This window comes from Paroedura picta, chromosome 12 (genome assembly GCF_049243985.1).
Source record: "Paroedura picta isolate Pp20150507F chromosome 12, Ppicta_v3.0, whole genome shotgun sequence".
Lineage (NCBI taxonomy): Eukaryota > Metazoa > Chordata > Lepidosauria > Squamata > Gekkonidae > Paroedura > Paroedura picta.
Window position 1 is genome coordinate 51,095,259 of NC_135380.1, and position 22,275 is coordinate 51,117,533.

At 50.1% G+C, this 22,275-nt stretch overlaps 1 protein-coding gene across 2 annotated transcripts; it reads left to right on the plus strand.

The window, feature by feature from the left end:
• Positions 1–267: 267 nt before the first annotated feature.
• On the plus strand, positions 268–21,955 carry CFAP157 (cilia and flagella associated protein 157). 2 transcript variants are annotated; one of them, XM_077306149.1, is made up of 9 exons: positions 268–503; positions 4,565–4,836; positions 6,244–6,397; positions 8,296–8,563; positions 10,305–10,435; positions 14,860–15,010; positions 19,192–19,370; positions 20,704–20,869; positions 21,653–21,955. In XM_077306149.1, exons 1-9 carry the CDS (start codon positions 370–372, stop codon positions 21,878–21,880), a joined length of 1,683 nt encoding a protein of 560 aa, XP_077162264.1. In that variant the 5' UTR covers positions 268–369; the 3' UTR covers positions 21,881–21,955. The 2 variants fall into 2 exon arrangements, with proteins under 2 accessions (XP_077162264.1, XP_077162265.1); XM_077306150.1 differs by having other exon boundaries at positions 20,707–20,869.
• The last annotated feature ends 320 nt before the right edge of the window (positions 21,956–22,275 follow it).

Sequence of the window (22,275 nt, forward strand, 5' to 3'; positions counted from 1 at the left end):
TGAGATTCCTTTGGGTAGTAAAAAGTGGAGTACAAAAAAACAGCTCTTCTTCACTGCAGTGAGCCACATGCATCTTGGCTGTTTCCCTACCAGGCTGCTCCTAAGGTCCCCGCTGATGAGGATGCTTTTCACTGCAACAGCAGCAGCAACTCCCCATTGGGGAAAAACCCTGTTCTCAGGAGAAGGGGCTGGTACCTGAGGCAGATGCCTGGCCCTTTAAGCTTCCATTCCAGAACTCCCGCCCCCTTTTCTGTTGCTATGTACATCTTCATCCTAGAGACACCGCCTGCGTTCTGTCTCTTAAAGGGCTCTGCTCTCCCCTCTCTCTGCCCTTCCCCTCCCAGCCTCTTGCCTCCTGGCTGGGCCACCATGGCCCCGAAGAAGAAAGGACGCAAGAAAGAGGAGGCCCCCAAAGAGCCAGAGGTAGCCGAAGACATTGTGCCTGAGCACAGCCGAGAGTTTTACTTGATTCAGATCCGGGACTTGGAGGGAAGGCTGATCCGGTAAGTACAGGGCTGCTGGTTGGGGGGTAGAGAAGCCCAACTGGAAAATTGAGCCGCAGAGAAAGAGTTTGTGTTAAATGCCCCTCTGATACTTTGCAGAGCATCCACTGCCTCTAGGAGTTTATGGGCAGCCTCTCTTTTGCTGGCAGCTTCGCAGAACGTCTACCAACCCTTTCTGTCCTCTTGAGGTCCACAAAAGCAGTTAACAAAACACACCTGATAGAAACCATATCTATGACAGAGAGGCTGTTCTGTGAAGGTTCAAGGGGGTGGCGGGTGACAGTGGGTGAGCAACAGAGTGGTGAGTGTCCTGCATAGTGCCGGGGTTGGACTAGATGACCCAGGAGGTCCCAAGTCTGTTATTCTATGATTCTATTTAAAAAAACCATTAAAACCAACCAACAAAAAGACAGCATTAGGCCCATTTGTGAGTTCTCACTTCCCAGCTTGGATCTTCCTTTTCTCCCAAGGCACTGATATTTGAGGCAAGTGGAGGAAAAAGTAACATCGCTCCAATTTTCGAGAATGCTGTTCTTTGGAAATGTGCTCCCAAAAACTCAAAAACCCTGACAGAATCAATGTTCCTTTACTTCTGCACCAGCTACAAGGGCTGCAGTCTGAGGAAGAGTAATCTTTGTTGGTCTTAACGGTGCCTGACTGGACTCCGATTTTGTTAATTTTGCCTGTTGTGCTGGCTTAATGTCTACTTTCTAAGACCGCCTAAGCTGTGCCCACCTGTCTTGATTGGAACTCTCAACCCACAGAAGCTGGGGGGGGGTGAGCTTTTTGCATCGCACAGGGAGCCAGCTGCCCCCCCCCCCCCGGTTATGATGTCTGCATCCCTCTTTGAGGGCTCTGAGGACCCAGGTGGGACCTGCTATGTGCAGAGTGGTCATCCTACGAAAAGCCTTGCTGCTGACCCACAGAGCAGAGAGCACGGCCCTCCGACTTACTGAGCACAGTCCTGCTATGGTGACCTGGAGGGCTCCGGCTGGCCTAGTCTCATCATGCCTCCAAGACAAAGTGGGACCAGCCGGGGTCAGCACTTGGATGGGAGACCACCCAGAGGGCCCAGGGTCACCACAAAAGGCAAACCGCCTCTGCTCCGCTCTGGCCTGGAAAGCTTTCCGGGGCACCTGGACGCTGGCCGCAACATTCAGGTTGCTTGGGCAGCACCTGCAGACCCCCCCCCCCCACAGGGGCAGGCAACAGCAAACTCCCTCTGAGCACCTCTTGCCCTGACAACCTCACAGGCTGCAACTTGGTGGGCACAGAGGGGGAGAGAGAGCGCCTGGGTGCAGTCTGCTCCCCAGTTGTGCACTAAGCAAATGAAAGGGGGAACAGTGGGGGGGGGGGGCTGGGGGACTGCAAGAGCCCAGTCACCTCTTTGAATCTCTTTGTCTTCCCCTCCCCCAGGCTCCCCTCTTCATGCCTTTTCCTTCCCCTCTCCTAAGACAATCCAACCCCCCACCCCCCACCAAGGCTACGGAGTCCATCATGGCTGCCAGATAGAATGACCAAAGAGACCAATAGGGGCAATGGGACAAGGGAAACGATACATTTAAAATGGTTTTAACTATGGTTTTAATGTAAGGGCCATTTCGCACGGCTTCAAAATAGCACAATGGTTGCTAATTGGAAACGCTACTAATTTGCCATAACCCACGACGTCGTAGACAATCTGCAACAATCCTGAAACCGACCCGCAAAAAGCGCTTCGTTGTAGCGCTTTCAGGGGAATCCAGAAAAGTGGATTCACCCTCCGGATAGCGATACACTCCTGCAACCAATCTGCAACAGTAGCGCTAAAGACCTGTGCGTTACCATTGTTGCTGGTTCTTCAAAGTCCCTCCCCCTGGCTCTCTCCTCCAAACTTCCGGCGAAGCGATCGCCATTTTTTTTTCTCCGAGCGAGCGGGGATAAACGCACCAGCGAGCCTCTTTCTGTTTAGAGGCTTCCCTGGCTTCAGTCCTTCACCTTTAGTCACTAAGCACAAACCACATAAAAGCCCGTTTGCTGAAATAAAGTCCCTTTATTTTTTACACATAAATTCAGCCGAAAATCGGGCCCGTGAGGGGGGGGGGGGATTTTTTTTTATCACTCGAGGCAGCGTTCCAACGATCATACAATCAAACGACAGCTCACATTAGGCAGCTGGATGGGTCTCTCCGTAGCAACGAATCTACCTAGATTCGTTGCTATGGGTCTGTTTGTTTTTTTTAAAAACCTTTCTTAAAGGGAAAGGGGCTGTTTGGGAGCATGCTAACGGCTGCCCATTGGCTGCTTGACGGCCAGGGGCGGGACGAGCTTGGCAATAGCGCTTCCTTTCTAGCGATTTCTGCCGAGACCGGAAGCCTGTGGGAAACGCTAAAAAACGCAACTGATTCCACTACAAAGGCAGGTATGCATAACAACGAATTCCACTATTTTAAATGGCGATTTTTCATTCCGCAAACAATTTGCAACAAAGATCCCCGTGCGAAAAGGCCCTAATTATATGCTTGCTTGGAGGGCTGGACCAGAAATCAAAGCATGCATTCATGCAGGAGGGAGGGAAGGGGAGGAAGGAGATTGGAAGTGGAATGGGAAGGAAGGAAGGAAGGGAGGGAGGGAGGGAGGGAGGGAAGGAAGGAAGGAAGGAAGGAAGGAAGGAAGGAAGGAAGGAAGGAAGGAAGGAAGGAAGGAAGGAAGGAAGGAAGGAAGGAAGGAAGGAAGGTTTCAGTCAAGAAGACCCAGGAATGATGTTATCTTAGAGCAGTCATTTTCAACCTTTTGTGTGTAGAGGATGCCCTGAAATATTTTTCAGGCTTTGAGGAATCCTGGAAGTGATGCCAGGCCCCTTCAGAGAGATGGGCACGGAAGGAAGATGCAGGAGCCAGCCAGCCAGCCAGCCAGCCAGCCAGCCAGCCAATCAATCAATCAATCAATCAATCAATCAATCAATCAATCAATCAATCATTTTACTGTTTTCCTTGTGAAGAAAAAGACGAGGCCTGTAGGGCACGTGGGGAAGTGAGCTACAGGGGCATCTAGTGATGTCAGCGGCAATCAGAATTTCTGGGAAAGGCTGGGGAATCCTGGGTCCATTCCACACAGATTCTTTGTAGCAGGAGTGTGGCAAATTGAAATCGCTACAAAAATGCGGTTATGCACAACGTCATAGACAATCTGCCACACTCCTGAAACCGATCCGCAAAAAGCGCTTAATTGTAGCGCTTTCAGAGAAATCCCAAAAAGTGGATTCATCCTCCGGAAAGCGCTACACTCCTGTAACCAATCTGCAACACTAGCGGAAATGTTCTGTCCGTTACCATTGTTACGGTTTCTGCAAAGTCCCTTCGTTTACCCAGCGAGGCTTCCCCGGCTGCAGTCCCTCCCCAGAGCTGTTTTAAGTCACCAAGCACCACACAGCCCCGTTTGCTGGTTTATTTTCCCTTTATTTTCCCCTTTATTTTCGGCCGAAAATCGCGCCCGTGTGGGGGGGGGTGGATTTTTTTTTCACTCGGGGTGAGCGTGGCAACGATGAAACGGCAGCTCAAACACCACCTGCTAGCTAGATGGGTCTCTCCGTTGCAACGTATCAACGCAGATTCGTTGCAACGTGTGTTTTTCGTTTTTTTTTTTTAAACCTGCCTTAAAGGGAAATGGGCTTTTCGGGAGCATGATAACGGCCACCCATTGGCTGCTCATTTGATTGACAACCAGGGGCGGAACAAAGCTCAGCAATATTGCTTCCTGGCTAGCGATTTTTGCCGAGACTGGAAACCTGTGGGAAACGATAGAAACACAACTGGATTCCACTACAAAGGCAGATATGCATAACGACGAATTCCACTATTTAAAATGACGTTTTTTCGTTCCGCAACCAATTTGCAACATAGATCCTGGTGCGGAATGGCCCCTGGGGTTCCCCAGAATCCTGGTTGGGAATCCCTGCCTTATAGTGAGGCCCCATGTCAGGATTTGAACCTGGATCTCATTTGTTTTCAGCGAAATTGTTGTGTCCCTCATCCCCCAGCCACGCTTTGGGCCCCTGTGACCAAACCTTTGCTCTTTATTAGATACCAGAAGAAATGGGACGAGCTCCAGGTGAGTGAAGAACTCTTCCGGACCGAATACAACAAGATAGTCCGAGACAACAAGGAGATTGTGGCCTTTCTGAAGAAGACGCTGAACCAGCGGGTGGACGAGATTGCAGATCTCAGCGAGCAGCTCCAGAACTTGCAGTTTGCCAAAGACACAGAGAAAGATGCTTTTGAGACCCAGCTGGTCCAGCTGAGGCATGAGTTCCAAGAGACCAAGGACCAGCTCACGTCGGAGAACATGGTGTTAAGTAAGGCATGCTGAGGGGAAGGCCTAGGCTCCTCCAGCAAGGGATGCCAGCCTCCAGGTGGGGCCTGGAGATCCCCTGGTTTAAATCAGTTCCCCTGGAGAAAACAGTTGCTTTGTAGGGTGGACTTCATAGCACCATACTCCACTGAGGGCCCCACCCCTCCCCAAATCCCACTCACTCCTGGCTCCACCCCCAAACTCTCCAGGTAGTTCCCAACCCAGAGCTGGCAACCCTCCCTTGCAGGCCTCACTCCCTGTGTAGTTTGCCTTCCCCTGCAGAATCTTCCTGCAGAGCCAGCACAATGCCGTGGTTAACACCAGCAGCTTCTAATCTGGAGAACTGGGTTCAATTCCCCACTCCTCCCCAGGCAGACCGTGGGCCAGCCACAGTTCTCTCAAAGCTCTCTCACATCACCTGCTGCCCAGTGACTTTCCCTCCTCATGGAAATACAGGGCGCTCCTACACTGAAGGGGAACATCTGCATGACCTCCTGCTCATTCCGTCCTTCCCTGCCAGGCCTGCATCACAACACAGCTCTGTAGGCAAACAGAAAGGCAAAGTAAGAAGGAGAGCTGTTTTTATACCCTGCTTTTCACTATCCGAAGGGGTCCCAAAGAGGCTACAGGACTTTCCCCTTCCTCCACCCACCACAGACACTCTGTGAGGGAGGTGGAGCTCAGGGAGAGAACTGCTCTCCAAGAACAACTCTAGCTGAACCTAATCATCTTGGTTGCCCTCCTCTGTACTTTTCTCCAACTCTACAATGTTCCTTTGGAAATACAGTGATCAGAATTGTCCCCGGTATTGCAAATGAGGCCGCACCATAGACCTCGACATCTACAGTGTCGGCCATATTATTCTCAGTCCCTTTCCTAATTGTCCCTTGTAGAGGGTTTGCCTTTTTCACCGCTGCAGCACACTGGGGTGACACTTTGAGCTATTTACTCGGACTTGAAAATGCCCTACAGGGGTGGCCAAAGTGTGGCTCTCCAGATGTCCATGGTCTACAAGTCCCATGAGCCCCTAGTGAGACTTGGCCACACCTGCCCTAAAATGACTTCAGCCCTCACAGTAGCTGAATCCAGTAAACTGGGTGTGCCAGACTGCTTATGCCGTGTCCCCGTCCAACGAAGTGGAGAGTGTGGGAACAAATTTGTCCAGTTTTTCACCCGGGAAGCTGAACTAGTGTTCCCCATTTGATTGTGGGTCAAAGTGTCTCCTGGCTGACCTTGGAAAGTCTGCTAATCAACTGTGGGAGTATGTTAATCAATTGCTTTTTCACAGTTCCTGATGTATTTTGCAGATCTGTACCTATTCCGTGTAGGACTTGGGAGCTACTGAAATGTTTCCCTCCCTGCCTGTAGATGTCTGGGTCTCTTCTTTAAGGACAGGCTCTCTGTTGACCAGGTGGCAAGCTGGCTGCTCTGGAGGAGTTCAAGGTCCAGAAGGATGAACTGATGGCCAAATTTGCTGATATGGAGGAACAACTGAAGAAACAGGAGGCCGATCACAAGGAATACGTCTACAACCTGGAGAAGAAGGCTGTCCTAGACAAGGAAAGGTGTGTGAATGTACACAACAACCTGATGAAAAGTCCAGCCATGGGTCTTCCTGTGGCGGGGGTGGCCAAACTGTGGTTCTCCAGATGTCTGTGGACTACAATTCCCATGAGCCCCCTGCAGGGGCTCATGGGAATTGTAGTCCACGGACATCTGGAGAGCTACAGTTTGGCCACCCCAGTCTTATGATCTCTATAGTCTATGGCTCAGAGATTCTTTTCATTGGCGTTGCCAGGGATTGAACCTGGGACCTTCTGCATTCAAAGCTGTGCTCCTGCATTATGACCAGCAGAAGATGTAAGCTTGCCTTAACCAGATACTTGCTCGGTAATCATGAGGGGGTCACAATTGCTTTGCCTCAGCATTTTATTTTATTTTTGTAATCAAGCCACAGACAACTTATGGTAGCCCTGAAGGAGTTTCAAGGCAAGAGATGTTAAGAGAAAAATGGCTGTGTGCATTACCGAGACCTGCCGCTATTGACTGCAGCGCTTTTCGATAGTGCTCAGATTTAGCTACGTTGCCGGTTGTGCAGAATGGCCCTGGGCTTTATACCCCACTTTTTTTTCCTCTCCCCACAACTGACACCCTGTGAGGGAGGGGAGAATGAGAGGAGGAGGTGGAGGAGGAGGAGAAGAAGTAGTAGAAGAAGAAGAGTTGGTTCTTATATGCCACTTTTCCCTACCCGAAAGAGGCTCAAAGAGGCTTACAGTCACCTTCCCTTTCCTCTCCCCACAACAGACACCCTGTGGGGTGGGTGAGGCTGAGAGAGCCCTGATATCACTGCTCGGTCAGAACAGTTTTATCAGCGCCGTGGCGAGCCCAAGGTCACCCAGCTGGCTGCATGTGGGGGAGCACAGAATCGAACCCGGCATGCCAGATTAGAAGTCTGCACTCCTAACCAGGACACCAAGCTGGCTCTTTGATGGGATAGTCAGAACAGCACTATCAGGGCTGTGACTGGCCCAAGGTCCGCCAGCTGGCTGTCATGTGGAGGAGGAGTGAGGATGAAAACCAGCTTGCCAGATTAGAAGCCACCGCTCTTAACCACTGCACTATGCTGGCTCTCAGCCCTCCCACCCTGTGAAAGAAACAGATTTTTCATTTTTAAAACAATCTACCTTTATTTGGGCAGGATGGTCAATGATGAGTCTGGAGGGGGTGGGAAGGGGAGGGGCCCTGGCCATTTAAACCTTTGTTGGCCAAAGCTCCTCTCACTTCCAGGTCCCTGTTGAAATCCCAATAAGCAGACTTACAGGAAGAAATCTCTGGATTGGAAAAAAGAATGAACAGAGAGCAAGGTGCTTCCTTGCTAGAACCAATGGACAGGCTTACAAGCATACATTTATGTTTTCCCAATGACCCTTCTCCCAATTCAAATTCTGGTGCACTCAATAATGTGCCAGGCAGTAATACTTTCCCAGGCAGGGTTTCCAATGCATTAAGTCTACACTCTACAAAGCATTCCTACTATATGTGTCTACTCTACAATGTTGAAATAATAAATAACAATAATAAAAACAAGCTCAGCGGGCAGTAGGGGCCCATAAGCCACCAGTCTGTGGAAAGTCACTGGAACATGAAAGCTGGGAACAGGTAAAAGAAATAAGCAACTTACATGGCACAACTCATGGCAAGACCAGGGGAACAGATAACAGATGTGAGCAGGGTCTTGACACTGGGGGCGTGGCAGGGAGGCATGGCTAGTTGCATCACTTCCTGGTCCCTCGAAGCCTGAAAAATATTTCAATGGCCCAGAGACTGTGCCAAGAATTTTCCCGTCAACACCCTGCCTACCCTATTGCTGGAAGGTCCTCCCTGAAGTCATGCATCCAGGAACTGCCTCTGTGTGGGCGGAGAGCAGAAAGTGCGTGTGTCGATCCTTCCTTCTCTCCTGCAGACTGAAGAAGGAGATGTTGCACCGTGTGAACGTGGTGGCCTCTGAGTTCCGGAAGGTCTCCAACAGCCAGATGGCGGAAACCACCAAGCGTGCCATCCGCGAGAACGCCATCATCAGCCTCCAGCTGACCAAGATTACCGATCAGAGCCTGCAGCTCATGCAAGAGAATGACCAGCTCAAGGAAGCCTGTGCAGAGCTGACCAAGCAGCTGGACGTTCTGGAGCACAACGAGAAGACCTTGACCAAGAACAGCCTCAGTAACCAGAAGGTCAGGAGAGCTTTCCTGCTAAATCAAATTCCCCCGTAGACCATTCCCACCTGGACTGGATTGGCCCTAAGGCCACGGGAAATCCTTGTGGCCAGGAAGGGAGGCCCTCCACTGGCCCTGTGTGAGGCAGACCAGTGCTGTCTTAACACATGGGCCCGCTGGGCTATTGCCTGGGGCCCCCACAAGCAGAGGGGCCCCGTGCTAATCTATGTATGTATTGATGGTTTGTGATATGTGAATGGACAAGCTGTTTATATAAGACTAGTGATCAAGCCCGCTGTAAAATAAATAGAGCGGGCGCTAGGCAAGGGAGCCCCCGGCAGTCGCGCGGAGCGCGGCTGGCGGGGGCTCCCTCGGCCAGTGGCCTGACGCGGCGAGAGGCGCTTCGCGCCTCTCTCCGCATCAGGCCGCTGGGGGCTCCCTTGCGGGCAGCCTGATGCGTCGGAAGCGCTTTGCGCCTCCAACGCGTCAGGGGATCCGCAAAGGAGCAACTGCACAAAGGAGCAACTGGGCACTCGCAGTTGCTGGGGCTGGGAATCAGAGGGACCAATAGCAAGTCCTGCTCTTTTTGATGCTCCTTCAGGGCCTCAGCCGTAGGCCTGGAGGAAGAGCTCTGTCTTGCAAGCCCTGCAGAACTGGCTGATGTCCCGCAGGGCCCTGATCTCTCTTGGCAGCGTGTTCCACCAGCCTAGAGCCAAGGCTGAATAGGCCCTGGCTCTGCTCGAGGCCGGTTTCACTTCCTTTGGGTCAGGAGACCTAAGCAGGGTTTCATCAGCCTTAACGCTCTCTGGGGAGCATAGTGGGAAAGTAACACAAGGCAACACCAGGTTTTTCAAGGCAACTGACATTCAGCGGTCTTTTACCCTTGCTTGACTCCATGTCACGACTCCGGTATTCATTTGGAGTCTCACTTCCAGCATCAGATAAGACACTTTCAATGCAGTTTAGAAGTAGATTGTCTTGTTTCGCACAAGAAAATCCATCCATAAACGAACATTAAAAGTGCATTATCCAACATACTAGTAATAAAGCCCGCTGTATGACGAATACAGCGGGCGCTAGAAACTTACAGTGTTGCTTGTCGGCGTCCTGATGGTGGGGGCTCCGTCGGGCGGCGGGGCTCACAGCGGCGGCTTTCTGAGGTGACGGCCTTACGCGGCGAGAGGCACTTGCTGGGGCTGGGAATCAGATGGACCAATCGGCAGGCGCAAAGCACCTGCCGGTTGGTCCCTCCAATTGTCTGTCTAGAGGAAGGGTCCAATCCGGGCCCTTCCTCATCACGGACACATCCCACCCCAGAACCCGTTAGCGCTTTATTTAGTCCGTGGCTTGTGTTCAGATGAGGAATGGGCCTGCCAAGCTTCCAAGATTACATGAGATCAGGCTTGCATGGGCCAACCGTGTCAGTGTGGTAGTTTTCCATTGCCTTTCTAGACACATAATAGCCCAGGACTTCCTTGGCGGTCTCCCATCCAACTACAGACCAGGGCCAAGAGATCAGGCTAGTCTGCCCCCCCCCCCCGGACCAGGGTGCTGTGCTCTTAGGGTCCACTATCTCAGGATCCACACTGCAGGGAGGTCTGGCAGTCCTAATCTCTGCCTTTTGATTTCCTCAAGAAAGGAGCTGGGAAGGGAATTCTGGAAAGTTGAGGGCAGCCCTGGGCCTTTCCTCACCCTCTTGAAGGAGGCAGCCGATCCCTCGTCACAATCCTAACACATTCCTGGTGTGGTTGCTCCGCAGCTGATCAAGATGCTCACCAACAAAAACAAGGAGCTCCAGGCTCAGGTGGACAAGTGTGCTCACCAGCAGAAGGCCATGACGGAACTGAAGAGGGCCCAGGAAGCTCTGGAGAAGGAGGTCGGGATGCTCAAGTAGGTGTTTGCACAGTGTGTCGCTCCATGAAGGTCAGTTTCTGTACATACCTTGTGTGCCCTCTGCGTATCCTGTTTTCTAGTCCCCACCTGATTCCACATGGAGGTTTGGCTCCAGTTGGGCATCCCAAGCAGTGGGGGCGAGAGGCAGGTTGGAGCATCCCCATGGCATGGTTCACTTGCCAGGATGGTCCACCTGCTTTGTGGCGATCTTTCTCCAATCTGCTTTGTGATCAAGGTTTAGGAAAGATCGTGGTCAGAACATCTTTGTCTGCCACGAGTGTGGAGGTACATATTTTTGACAGTCCTGCCTACGTTGGCCCAGAACTCACTATTTTCCCTCTGCCCCCAGGGCACTATTTCAGCAATTTAATAATTTATCTCTTAGGTCCCCTGAATTCTAGGGCAGCCACCCTCTAGGTGGGGCACAAGTGCTCTCCCAGACATCAGATAGCTGCTCCTCAAGCCGGGCTCTATGACAGGAGTGACCAAACTGTGCCAGCTGCTGGCAGGGACTCATGGGAATGGTCATCCATGGAGATCTAGAGAGCCACAATTTGGCCACCCCTGCTCTATGATACACCATAAATTCTGGGTGAATTCTATGTGAATTTTTGTTGTGGAGATAAGAAGAAAAGCATATCGTTGCGAGGCGAGAGACCACAGTGAATATCAAATGGGACCCTAGCCTGGTGTGCTTTACCTCCCAGCAAGACAAAGCTAGGAGATCCCTGTTTAAGCTGAGGGATACTTTGATTGCAATAAGAGGTGACCAAAGGGTCAAGAGGACCACCCAAATCGTGGCAATTAACCATTATGTTGTTGTTGTTAGGTGCGAAGTCGTGTCCGACCCACCGCGATCCCATGGACAATAATCCTCCAGGCCTTCCTGTCCTCTGCCATTCCCCAGAGTCCATTTAAGTTTGCTCCTACTGCTTCAGTGACTCCATCCAGCCACCTCATTCTCTGTCGTCCCCTTCTTTTTTGCCCTCAATCGCTCCCATGAAAAGCATATCGTATTATATGAATACTAGGGGCAAAGCCTGTTGTATCCAAGAATGCAACGGGCGCTAGAGCTTGGCAGTGGGAAGAGGAAGGGGAGGAGTTGTCCAGTCTGTAAGGGCATGGGGTTGAATGTGTGTGTTGTGTGGGAGGTTGTGGTGGCATGGTGGCAAATGAGGGCATGGGTGTGGAGAGATGGGTGTCAAGAACCTGTGGTGTGGAATGTTCATTGATTGTGGGAGAGGACTGATCGTTGGGAATTGTGGCATAGTGGTTACAGATGAGCTTTCCAGAGCCATGTCCTCAGATATGTGAGGGGAAAATCAGACTGGAGACTCTTCTTAGGGGAAGATTACATGGCAACCAATTCCTCCCAGTTCTACGTCATTTCCCTTCTTGTGTGAATTAGGCCACATTCACCGAAATGCCCCTCTGCCCTAATACACATGGGGTAGTCACAGTACACAGGTGTCCACCCGGTTCCTTCTTCTCCATTTTTTCACTGTTGATGAAATGTTATGTGCCCACATGCTTCTTTCATGATCCTTGCTCCTTAGAAGAACAGATTTTTGTACCTTGTTATTTACTACCCAAAGGAGTCTCAAAGCTGTTTACAAACATCTTTTCCCTTACATCTTTTCCCTTAGTCTCCCCACAACAGTCAACCTGTGAGGGATGTGGGGCTGTGAGAGGTCTGAGAGAACTGAGAATGGGCTGCAGTGACCCAGCAGGCCTCAGGTGTTTCAAAGCATTTTCCAATCGTCTTCCCTTCCTCTCCCTATAGTAAACTCCCTGTGAGGGAGGTGGGGTAGAGAGCCTCACATGGAAGCTGGCAACCCTAAGAGGAAGACTGTGCATAGCAGTCTTGACCTTAGTAAGGTTTTTTATACTGTATTTCTTATTTGCCAGACCAAGGATGAAAAAAGTTATTGCAGATCCCATGTCTTTCCAGCCATTTACTTGTTCACTATTTACAGTTTCAGGCTGTAAATATTTATTTAGATCTTCCTGCACTTTCCAGACTCACAGGACTGATGCTGCTCTGCCTGTCTGCGCCCCAGAATACAAAGAGTTGCTGGTAAAGGCTGGCCATAGCCCATAGCCCAGGAGGGACAAACCTGCACCACTCCCTCCCAACTGCAGGCAAAAATGGTCCCTTTGAAGGCTGGACTCTTAGGCATTGTATAATTTTGAAGTCCCACCTCCAAACCTCCAGGAATACTTCCAACCCAGGAGTAGCCAACCTCCAGGTAGGGCCTGGAGAGCTCCTGGAATTACAGCTCACCTGCAGAGTATAAAGATCAGGCAGAAAGGGCTACTTTGGACAGGGTTGTGGTAGAGAAGAAACATTTAAGGCCTCCCACAGAGGTTGTTGAATTGAAAGACTTGAGACCTACTGCACAGGGTTGTTGTGCAGATGAAACAGGAGACAAAAGAACCAGTTTCATCTGCAGAATAACACTGTGTAGTAGGCCTCAAATCTGCAGAGGGTTGCAAAGAAGAAAGACACATGGCTTGGCTGTGTCTAACCCCCGGCCAGAGCAGTATTTTAAGTGAGAAGGGACTTTTCTGTGGCCTCCCTATCAGGCAACTGTTTGGCAGAAGGGCAAAGTTCCCCCGCCCTCAAAAGGAAGGTCTTCAGGCTCCCCTGCGTTGCTCTCTGAAGGAAAATGCCTCCCTCCCCTCAGTCAGGGGCTGTCAGAGGCTCCTTCGCAGCGGGCTTGAAGGGAGGGAGGGGAGGGGGAGCACTCTGCAGCCTCCTGCCAGCTCTGTCAAGGTTCTGAGGCCATTTGCAGTTGGACATGACAGTTAGGACAGCATTGGGGCGAAAAGGGATGATGCAGCCTGTCTAAGCCTCCGTTCTCATCCCCTTGGCAGCCCTGCTGACCTCCTCTCCCTGCAGTCAGGAACAGACTGGCAGCCATGTCTCCTGATTGCCCTGGAACTCTGGTCTGTTCCAGGGCCTTCCGAAGGCTTCACGCCTTCCGATTGGTCCCTCCACTTGTCAGTCCGGGGCCAAGGAGCCAATCCAGGAGTTTTGATCACGGACTCAGCCCACCCCAATCCTTCTTACTGTTTTATTAAAAGGGACAGATGCTAATTACTTTCTCAAGCATGTGTATATCAGAGGACATGATGTCACAGGAAACAGGAAGTGACCTTTGACCCTTGGAAGTTAAAAAACTGGAAGTCCAACTCTTGTCCCCAGAATTGTTTTAAAAATCTATGCAAAACAGCCATTCATCACACTATAGCCAGAAGACACATAATTGATCCTTGGGCAGGCCTGGCCTGCCTGTTTCTCATACAATAAGACTCTACCTGTTGTCCAGTTCCCACATTCTGGTTCACCTTATCTTGCATGTTTACCTAGCTGCAGTTTACAACCGATATATTGTTCTCCTATAATAATTATAATTTTAGCTAGCTTCAAGCAGATATTGCGGCCTTCATAAAGTTCTACAGAATAATGGCTTACAATCTCTTAACATACTGTCACGGATAAACTCGGCCCTGCAAATGAATGCTGCTGACAAGGAAGATTATGAAAGCAATAAGCAGGTTTATTCTCATGGTTTGCAAATCATGGGAAGATACTTCAGGATCACACCCAAAAATCTTCAAAGTCTGTGGCGCAGCACAGCTCAAATTTAAGACAGCCCTGCCCCGGCTAGTACTGCCCCATTGGTCAATTGACCCATGGATTCACACTCTTCCACCTATCCCGTTACAATCCTAAATTTGTGTTTTCCCAACAGCCCCTCATTTCCCAGAAATGATGTCATTTGTGCTCAAAGTTTCACCCCTCCCTTTGCTATGTTCATTCAGAAAGCATGGCACTTCTTAAGCTGAGGTTACATTTGTCTAAATTAGTGATTCTTCTAAGCTAAAGGCTAACTTCCTTATCTCTGTGTTATTTGCTTCTAGGCTGTATACCTTAAGATCTCTGTTTTATTTATTTTAAATTTTCTCTAACAATAGTGAGCCTGGAGTAGCCAAACTATGGCTCTCCAGATGTCCATGGACTACAATTACCATGAGCTCCTGGGGAAATTGTTGCCCATGGACATCTGCAGAAACACAATCTGGTCACCCCTGTACTAAGTGCATGTGTTTGCTATCTTAAACGGTTTGCAGCCACTTAAAATTATTCTGAGCTGAAATTAATTCAAAACGGCTTCAGTGTGGCTCACCAATACTGGTTGGGTCTGACCGCCAGGGTCAGCTTCTCTGCATCCACAGGGACACTCCAAGCGAGGTGCAATCCCCAGCCCACAGTTTGGCAAACGGCAGTTGCCGTGTGTTGAAAAGTGTCTGAGAACCATGGCAGAGGAAGTGCCCAAGGAGCCTTGCCTTCCCCTTGCCCCCTCTGCTCTTCTGACTCAGTTCACTTTGGCCCCTCTCCCTGCCCCCTCATCCAGAGCAGAGAAGCAGAAGCAGAAGGAGGAGATGAAACGGAAACTGACGGACCAGCAAAGCCAGAAGAAGCTGCTGCACGAGGAGCAGCAGCGCCGGAAGTCGCTGGAACTACTGCTGAGGCACACTGCCCAGGGGCTCGAGGAAATCCTGGCGGTGAGATTCGGGACTTGCAGGACAAGGGGAAAGGCCGAAACAGCTGGATGCCTCCCCCCCCCCTTCGTGGGTGGTGTCCTTTAATTCTTGCAACTACAGTCTTATTGGGTGGGCTACCATAAGGGCTTTCCTGCATTCACATTTTCCTAACTTGTGTATTTCCGTTGCTTTGGTGGTGGGTTTTATCCCCCCCCCCCCAGTTCTGCATGTCTCTTGCTCCATTTAGCGCTCAGTGTGATATTACTTTGTGTTATGTCCGGCACAAAAACTTGCAATTCAGATCTGCAGGGAAATATGCTGGACACAAAGAGATGTAATATCAAACCGCCCACTAGGGGAACTAAAATATATGTAGTCTAAAATATGTGTGGTGCAGAACCATTCCACCCCTTGTAACAATGAGGGAAATAAGAGTGAGGAAAAGCCCTCAGTGACTCCCAAACCTTTTCAGACTGCCATCCCCTTGGCTCCCAGGCCACATCTCGAGTGCCCCCCCCCCCCAATCTCTTTCCTGTTAGGGCTACTGTGAACTCAAAGCACAATCATAGAATCATAGAATTGGAAGGGGCCATACAGGCCATCTAGTCCAACCCCCTGCTCAACGCAGGATCAGCCCTAAGCATCCTAAAGCATCCAAGAAAAGTGTGTATCCAACCTTTGCTTGAAGACTGCCAGTGAGGGGGAGCTCACCACCTCCTTAGGCAGCCTATTCCACTGCTGAACTACTCTGACTGTGATTTTTTTCCCCTGATATCTAGCCTATATCTTTGTACTTGAAGTTTAAACCCATTACTGCATGTCCTCTCCTCTGCAGCCAATGGGAACAGCATCCTGCCCTCCTCCAAGTGACAACCCTTCAAATACTTAAAGAGGGCTATCATGTCCCCTCTCAACCTCCTTTTCTCAAGGCTGAACATTCCCAAGTCCCTCAACCTATCTTCATAGGGCGTGGTCCCTTGGCCCCAGATCATCCTCGTCGCTCTCCTCTGTACCCTTTCAATTTTATCTACGTCCTTCTTGAAGTGAGGCCTCCAGAACTGCACACAGTACTCCAGGTGTGGTCTGACCAGTGCTGTATACAATGGGACTATGACATCTTGTGATTTTGATGTGATGCCCCTGTTGATACAGCCCAAAATGGCATTTGCCTTTTTTACCGCTGCATCACACTGCCTGCTCATGTTTAGTTTACAATCCACAAGTACCCCAAGGTCTCGTTCACACACAGTGTTACCTAGAAACGTATTCCCCATCCAGTAGGCATGCTTTTCATTTTTCTGACCCAGATGCAGAACTTTACACTTATCTTTATTAAATTGCATCTTGTTCTCATTTGCCCATTTTCCCATTGTGTTCAGATCTCATTGAACTCTGTCTCTATCTTCCAGAGTATTTGCCAGTCCTCCCAATTTGGTGTCATCTGCAAACTTGATGAGTAGTCCCTCCACCCCCTCATCTAGATCATTAATAAATACGTTAAAAAGTACCGGGCCGAGCACAGAGCCCTGAGGTACCCCGCTACTCACCTCTCTCCAGTCTGATGAAACACCATTGACAACAGCTCTTTGAGTGCGGTTCTCTAACCAATTCCCTATCCACCTGACTATCTGAAAATCCAGATTGCAGTCCTTCAACTTATCCATCAGAACATCATGGGGAACCTTGTCAAAAGCTTTACTAAAATCCAAGTAAATGACACCAACCAAATTTCCACGATCCAGCAAACCTGTTACTTGGTCAAAAAAGGAAACCAGGCTGGTCTGGCAGGACCTGTTGGAGACAAATCCATGCTGACTTCCTTGGATCACCAAATTGTCCTCCAGATGTTTGCAGATCGCTTCCTTTAATATCTGCTCCATTATCTTCCCCACAACAGAGGTCAGACTCACTGGTCTGTAGTTTCCCGGGTCATCCTTCCTCCCTTTTTGGAAGATCGAAATAACGTTTGCTCTCTTCCAGTCCTCCGGGACATCTCCAGTCCTTAAAGATGATGGACAAGGGCTGTGCAAGTTCTCCGGAAAGTTCTTTGAGCACTCTCGGGTGCATTTCATCCAGCCCAGGGGATTTGAACTCATCTAGTGCAGCTAAATGCCTCTCGACAACCTCTCTATCCATGTTAACCTGCCACCCAGACACTATCCTTTTGCTACAGCCATCTCTAGATGTGCCTAAACACTTTGACCTGTGGGAAAAAACAGATGTAAAATAGGCACTAAACCTTTCTGCTTTCTCTGCATCCTCCGTTAGAGTTTGTCCATCTGCACACAACAGTGGGCCTATTGCCTCCTTTACTTTACGTTTGCTCCTCACATAATTGAAAAATCTTTTCTTGTTACAATGGGCTTCCCTAGCCAATCTTAGCTCACTCTCAGCTTTGGCCTTTCTGATGATTGATCTATAGTACCTAGTAAGCTGTAGGTACTCTTCTTTAGAGCTTCCCTCCATTTCCAGAACATTTTCCTTTTCTTTCTTAGTTTCTCTTGAAGTTCTCTGTTCATCCAAATAGGCTTCTTAGAGCTCCTGCAGTGTTTTCGTCTTTCTGGGATAGTCATTGATTGAGCATGCAATAGCTCTTGTTTGAGTAGCGCCCACCCTTCACATGCTCCCTTCCCTTCCAGCATTCTCGTCCATGGTATGACACTCATCATGTCTCTGAGTTTATTAAAGTTTGCCCTACAAAAATCCAACATCCGCGTCTGGCTACAAGTTTCCTTGGCTCCCCATCTCAAAAGGAATTCTATGAGGACATGGTCACTTCCCCCTAGGGTCCCCACCTCCTTCACCTCATCCACCAACTCTTGCCTGTTGGTCAGTATTAAGTCCAGTATGGCTGAACCTCTTGTGGGTTCATCTACCATTTGATAAATGAAATTGTCAGCCAGGCAGGTCAGAAAGTTCCATGACTGAGGACGCTTTGCAGAGTTTGTTTCCCAGCACACATCTGGAAAATTGAAGTCACCCATGATGACAAGGTCCTGCCGCTTGGATATTTTCTCAAGCTGCTCACGAAGTGCAGCATCCACATCCTCTTGTTGGTCAGGTGGTCGATAGCAGACACCAACCACCACACTGTTTGTTTTCCCCTCACTTATTTTCACCCAGATGCTTTCCACTGTAGATATGGTCTCCTTCACTAGAATTTCCTGACAGGTAAGCCCTTTCCTCACATACAGTGCCACTCCTCCACCTCTTCGATCTATTCTGTTTTTTCTGAACAGTTCATATCCATCCACTATTACATTCCAGTCATGAGAATCATTCCACCAAGTTTCTGTGATGCCTACTATATCATACCTTTCCATCAGCATGAGAAGTTCCAGCTCTTCCTTCTTATTGCCCATGCTTCGGGCGTTAGTATAAAGACATCTGAATCCTTTTACTTTTGGTTCCCTATGAGCTGGCCTTGCCGGTTGGGCTGCCTCCGATCGTTTTCCTTCCATACACTCCCTATGCTGATCGTCTCCTTCCCCTAGTGGCTTTAGTTTAAAGCTCTCCTGATGAATCTCCCCAGGTTCCTGCCAAACACATTCTTCCCCAGTTTCGATAAGTGCAGTCCATCAGGTGCTAGTAGGCCTTCCTCAAAGCCTATCCCATGGTCCCAGAAACCGAATCTCTCCTGCCGGCACCAACTACACAGCCAGTGATTCACCTCCATTATCTTCCTCTCCCGACGCATTCCTCTTTCCTTGACAGGCAAGATTGAAGAGAATACCACTTGTGCCCCCATTTGCTTGAGCTTCCTCCCCAGATCTTGATAGTTTTTTTTTTAATGTATTGTCTACACTTCTTTTTTGTTTGCTGTGCAGCAGCCATACATTAGATTGGAAAAAAACATATATAAGCTATTTGGAAAAGTAATTAGTAAAAGCCACTTTCGGTCCTCACTGGGGACGAAGACAGAATGGGGGGGGGGGCGGGGGGGAAGAGAAACAAGCAATGGAGTATCCCAGGGACAGGAGCAAGCAGCAAACGCTGACAGGCGCTCATGGGAATTGTAGTCCATGGATATCTGGAGGGCCGCAGTTTGGCTGCCTCTGGCACAGACAGATGAGCCCACTTCTTTCCTTTCCAGGTTTCGTGGGAAATATATGCAACAGGAATCTCGTCCTTGGGAGCATTAAGCAGCCTGGCCTCTTGCTTTAGTTGTTTTGATTATGTTTGTTGGTTCCCTTTAACCCAAGGAATGCCCTGCAGTGGAGGAGGAGGACCAGTTCTTGACGCTTCATTTGTGGCGCAGCGACATGCTGCGGGGCCTCCTGATCTACCTGAACAAGGGAATTGCACACGCTGAGGAACAGCAGGCCCTCCAACCGTTCCAGAGGCAGAGCAAGGAGGTCAAGGTGGACCCTGCAGTGGACAGGTAGGGCAGAGGGAAGCCCCTGGGAATCCCGGCCCAGGACAGACCTTTGAGACCAGTAACAGAGAAGACGACTTGTCAGGAAGCAAACCCTCCAGGGTTGTGACAAATGGCCTATGGAAGGATAAAGTCAATAAACAAAGTCCTCTTTATTCCACAACAAAAGTATGCCAGAACGCAGACCAGTTATGAAGCGTTTTCAAGCGGATTTTCTTCAGTGGCAAACTGTAAGAGGGGTAGAAATAATATCATTTTTAAAGTTCATAATCTGAAAATCTGCAGGATAAATAGCGTGGGGGGAAGCTATTGCACGTGCTTATGTTATTTACCCTGCAGATCTTTTAAATTATTAAGTTTAAAATTGATAATCATTATATTCCTCTTATGCATAATTTGTGATTCATATTTCTGATGATGTGTTGAATATTCAAAAGGCCCCAGAACAAGCCCCGCCCCCCAGTAGCCTTTGGCCTTTCCAACGCCAGCCCTGGGCAAGCTGCGGTGAAGTGCAGAAACCTCCCCATCGATCCGCCCAGCCTGAGGAGCAGGGGCTAGCTTTGGCCCCCTTGGCAATCTGGGAGGGGGGAATCCCTCCACCAATAAAAGCCTCTCCCCACCATGCAGTCACCCTCACCAGGCACCCCTCCCCAGCTGCCAACGGCAACTCAAGAGCTTCAAGTACTGGAAAACGGGGCGCAAAAACCAGCTCTTCGGCAGAAACACATTACCTTCAGTAAAAGCAGCAGCCCAGCATTCTACAGTAACTTTCTGAGTTGCTTTTTAAATTTATTTTACTGCTCTTGATTTATATGCTTTCCCATTCTTCCACATGGAACCAACTGAAGTGTGTGTGTGTGTGTGTGTGGAATGAAGAGTTCTGACAAGTAGGATAAAGTCAGATCTAGGAGGCAAAGAGGCTTCTCTCTGTACCCTGCCTGTCAGATCAGAGAGAGAGAGAGCTGGCAAGCATCTCTCCCCATTGGGAGAGATTCCTTGGCTCACCTACCGCCTCCCAGGGTGCAGACAGGCTTCTCTCTCCATCCTGGCAGGTTAGCTGGGGGGGGGGAGGTTAAAGGCCCAGCAACCTCCCCCCCCCCCACAGGGTTCAGAGAGCTTTCTCCCTGCACCAATCTCAGGAGAGTGTGGAGCAGGGGTAGTCAAAACGCGGCCCTCGCTGGCAGGGGCTCCTGGGAATTGTAGTCCATGGACATCTGGAGGTCTGCAGTTTGACTACCCCTGGAGTGTGAAGACCCAGCAAGTGACACTCCCCATCGGGTTCCGAAACCACCTTGTTCTCTCCTCCCCTTCCCACCATGCTCTTCCCCTCTCCTTGCAGCAGCTACGAGCAGAGCATCCTGCATCTCAAGGCTTCCCGCATGATGTCGCACTACCAGCTGACCCGGACATCCAAGTCCTGGATCGCCCACAGCATGCCCACCTTGAGCAATATGACCCCGCCTGACTTCCAGGACTCTCTCCGCAGCTACGCCAGTGCCTTGGAGGTGAGTGTGTGCTCTTGGGCCCACTGGGGCTCTGCTGAACAAGTCCTGGTGGCTGAGTGACACGTCTTGCAGGCCTGTAGCCGCTCCTCAGGCAGGTGGACAGTTTATCGTCTCAGTGGCCAACAACGTGAAACTGCATCTTCTAGTCTATCCCAGTTCTACGTTGGGCCAGCCTGGGGTCATGGTTAAGAGCAGCAGCCACTAATCTGAGGAACTGGGTTTGATTCCCTGCTCCCCCTCCATGTGTGGCCAGCCGGGTGGCCTTGGGCCAGTCCCAGTTCTCTCAGAAGAAGTCTCTTGGCCCCCACTTACCTCACGAGTGTCAGTTAGGGGGAGAGGAAGGGATGATTATTGTAAGCTGCTTTAAGATACATGAGGCTCTCAGCCTGCACTGTCTCCCGGAGCTCTCTCAACTCGACCTCCCTCACAGGGTGTCTGTTGTAGGGAGAGGAAGGGTTAGCAGCTGTCAACCACATTGACACTCCTTCAGGGAGTAAAAAGTGGGGTACGACCCCCCCCCCAACTTTTCATAGCATTGCCTGTTGGGCCTGGCCAAGATCTGAGAGCAGGACCGTCTGCTGCTAGAGATCCCACTTTGGGGCAGCTGCTGGGGTGTTGATTGCTCCATTCTGAAAGAGCATCCCAATGAAGACCAGGAGGCCGGAGCAGAGGCAACCTGTCCCAGAAGAGAGGAGCCGCAGCTGGGCAGGACACCTCTGTCCCCTAGAATGCTTCATGTGAGTCACAGCCACGGCTTCACCCTCTGCCGGGTCTTGCCCACAGCCTCTCATATCATGGAAGGAAAGCCAGGACTCCAAGGAAAACGAGGTGGTGGTGCGGGAGGAACATTCTGAGCTGGAGGCTCTTGGGGCACACACCTCCGAATCTTCCAGCGAGCCGGTCTGCGAGAGAGGAGCTGATGCGATCTCGCCTGCTTCGGTATCTCCTTCTCCCCCTCCCCCTCCCCCTCCCCCTCCCGGAGAGACAATGAATGGTGCGGTTGAACCATGATGCCTTTTTTAGAAAAATACAAAACGATTGTAATGCCCCGTGTAGAAACTGCTCTATAAAACCGTTGCAAAACCACGGTGCTGTTTAAGTCAGAAATGGGAAGTTGGAAACAAGAGAAGGGTTTCTTGAAGAGTTTCCTGAATGGGCAGGAGCTATTTTTTTACATATATATATTTTTTTAATTTAAATGTTTATTGGGTGGCATGACCATATAGGTGGGTCATGTTGACCTCCCCCCCATGACCAATGAGGGGGGGGAAGGGGATGAGAGGGGCTCTAGGTGGGCGTGTCCACAGCTCTGCTTCCTAAGCGTATTCTGCCCAATGGTGCCACCATTTCTGGGGTTTCTCATGAAGGATATTAAGTATTGATAGACTTGTGGTAAAGTCCCGAGA

Excerpts from the sequence above, each read along its gene's own strand:
- CFAP157 (XM_077306149.1), top strand. The coding sequence starts at position 370 with ATGGCCCCGAAGAAGAAAGGACGCAAGAAAGAGGAGGCCCCCAAAGAG. Across the intron at positions 6,398-8,295 it reads GCTGTCCTAGACAAGGAAAG|ACTGAAGAAGGAGATGTTGC; the intron begins GTGTGTGAATGT and ends TCTCTCCTGCAG. Across the intron at positions 15,011-19,191 it reads GGCTCGAGGAAATCCTGGCG|GAATGCCCTGCAGTGGAGGA; the intron begins GTGAGATTCGGG and ends CTTTAACCCAAG.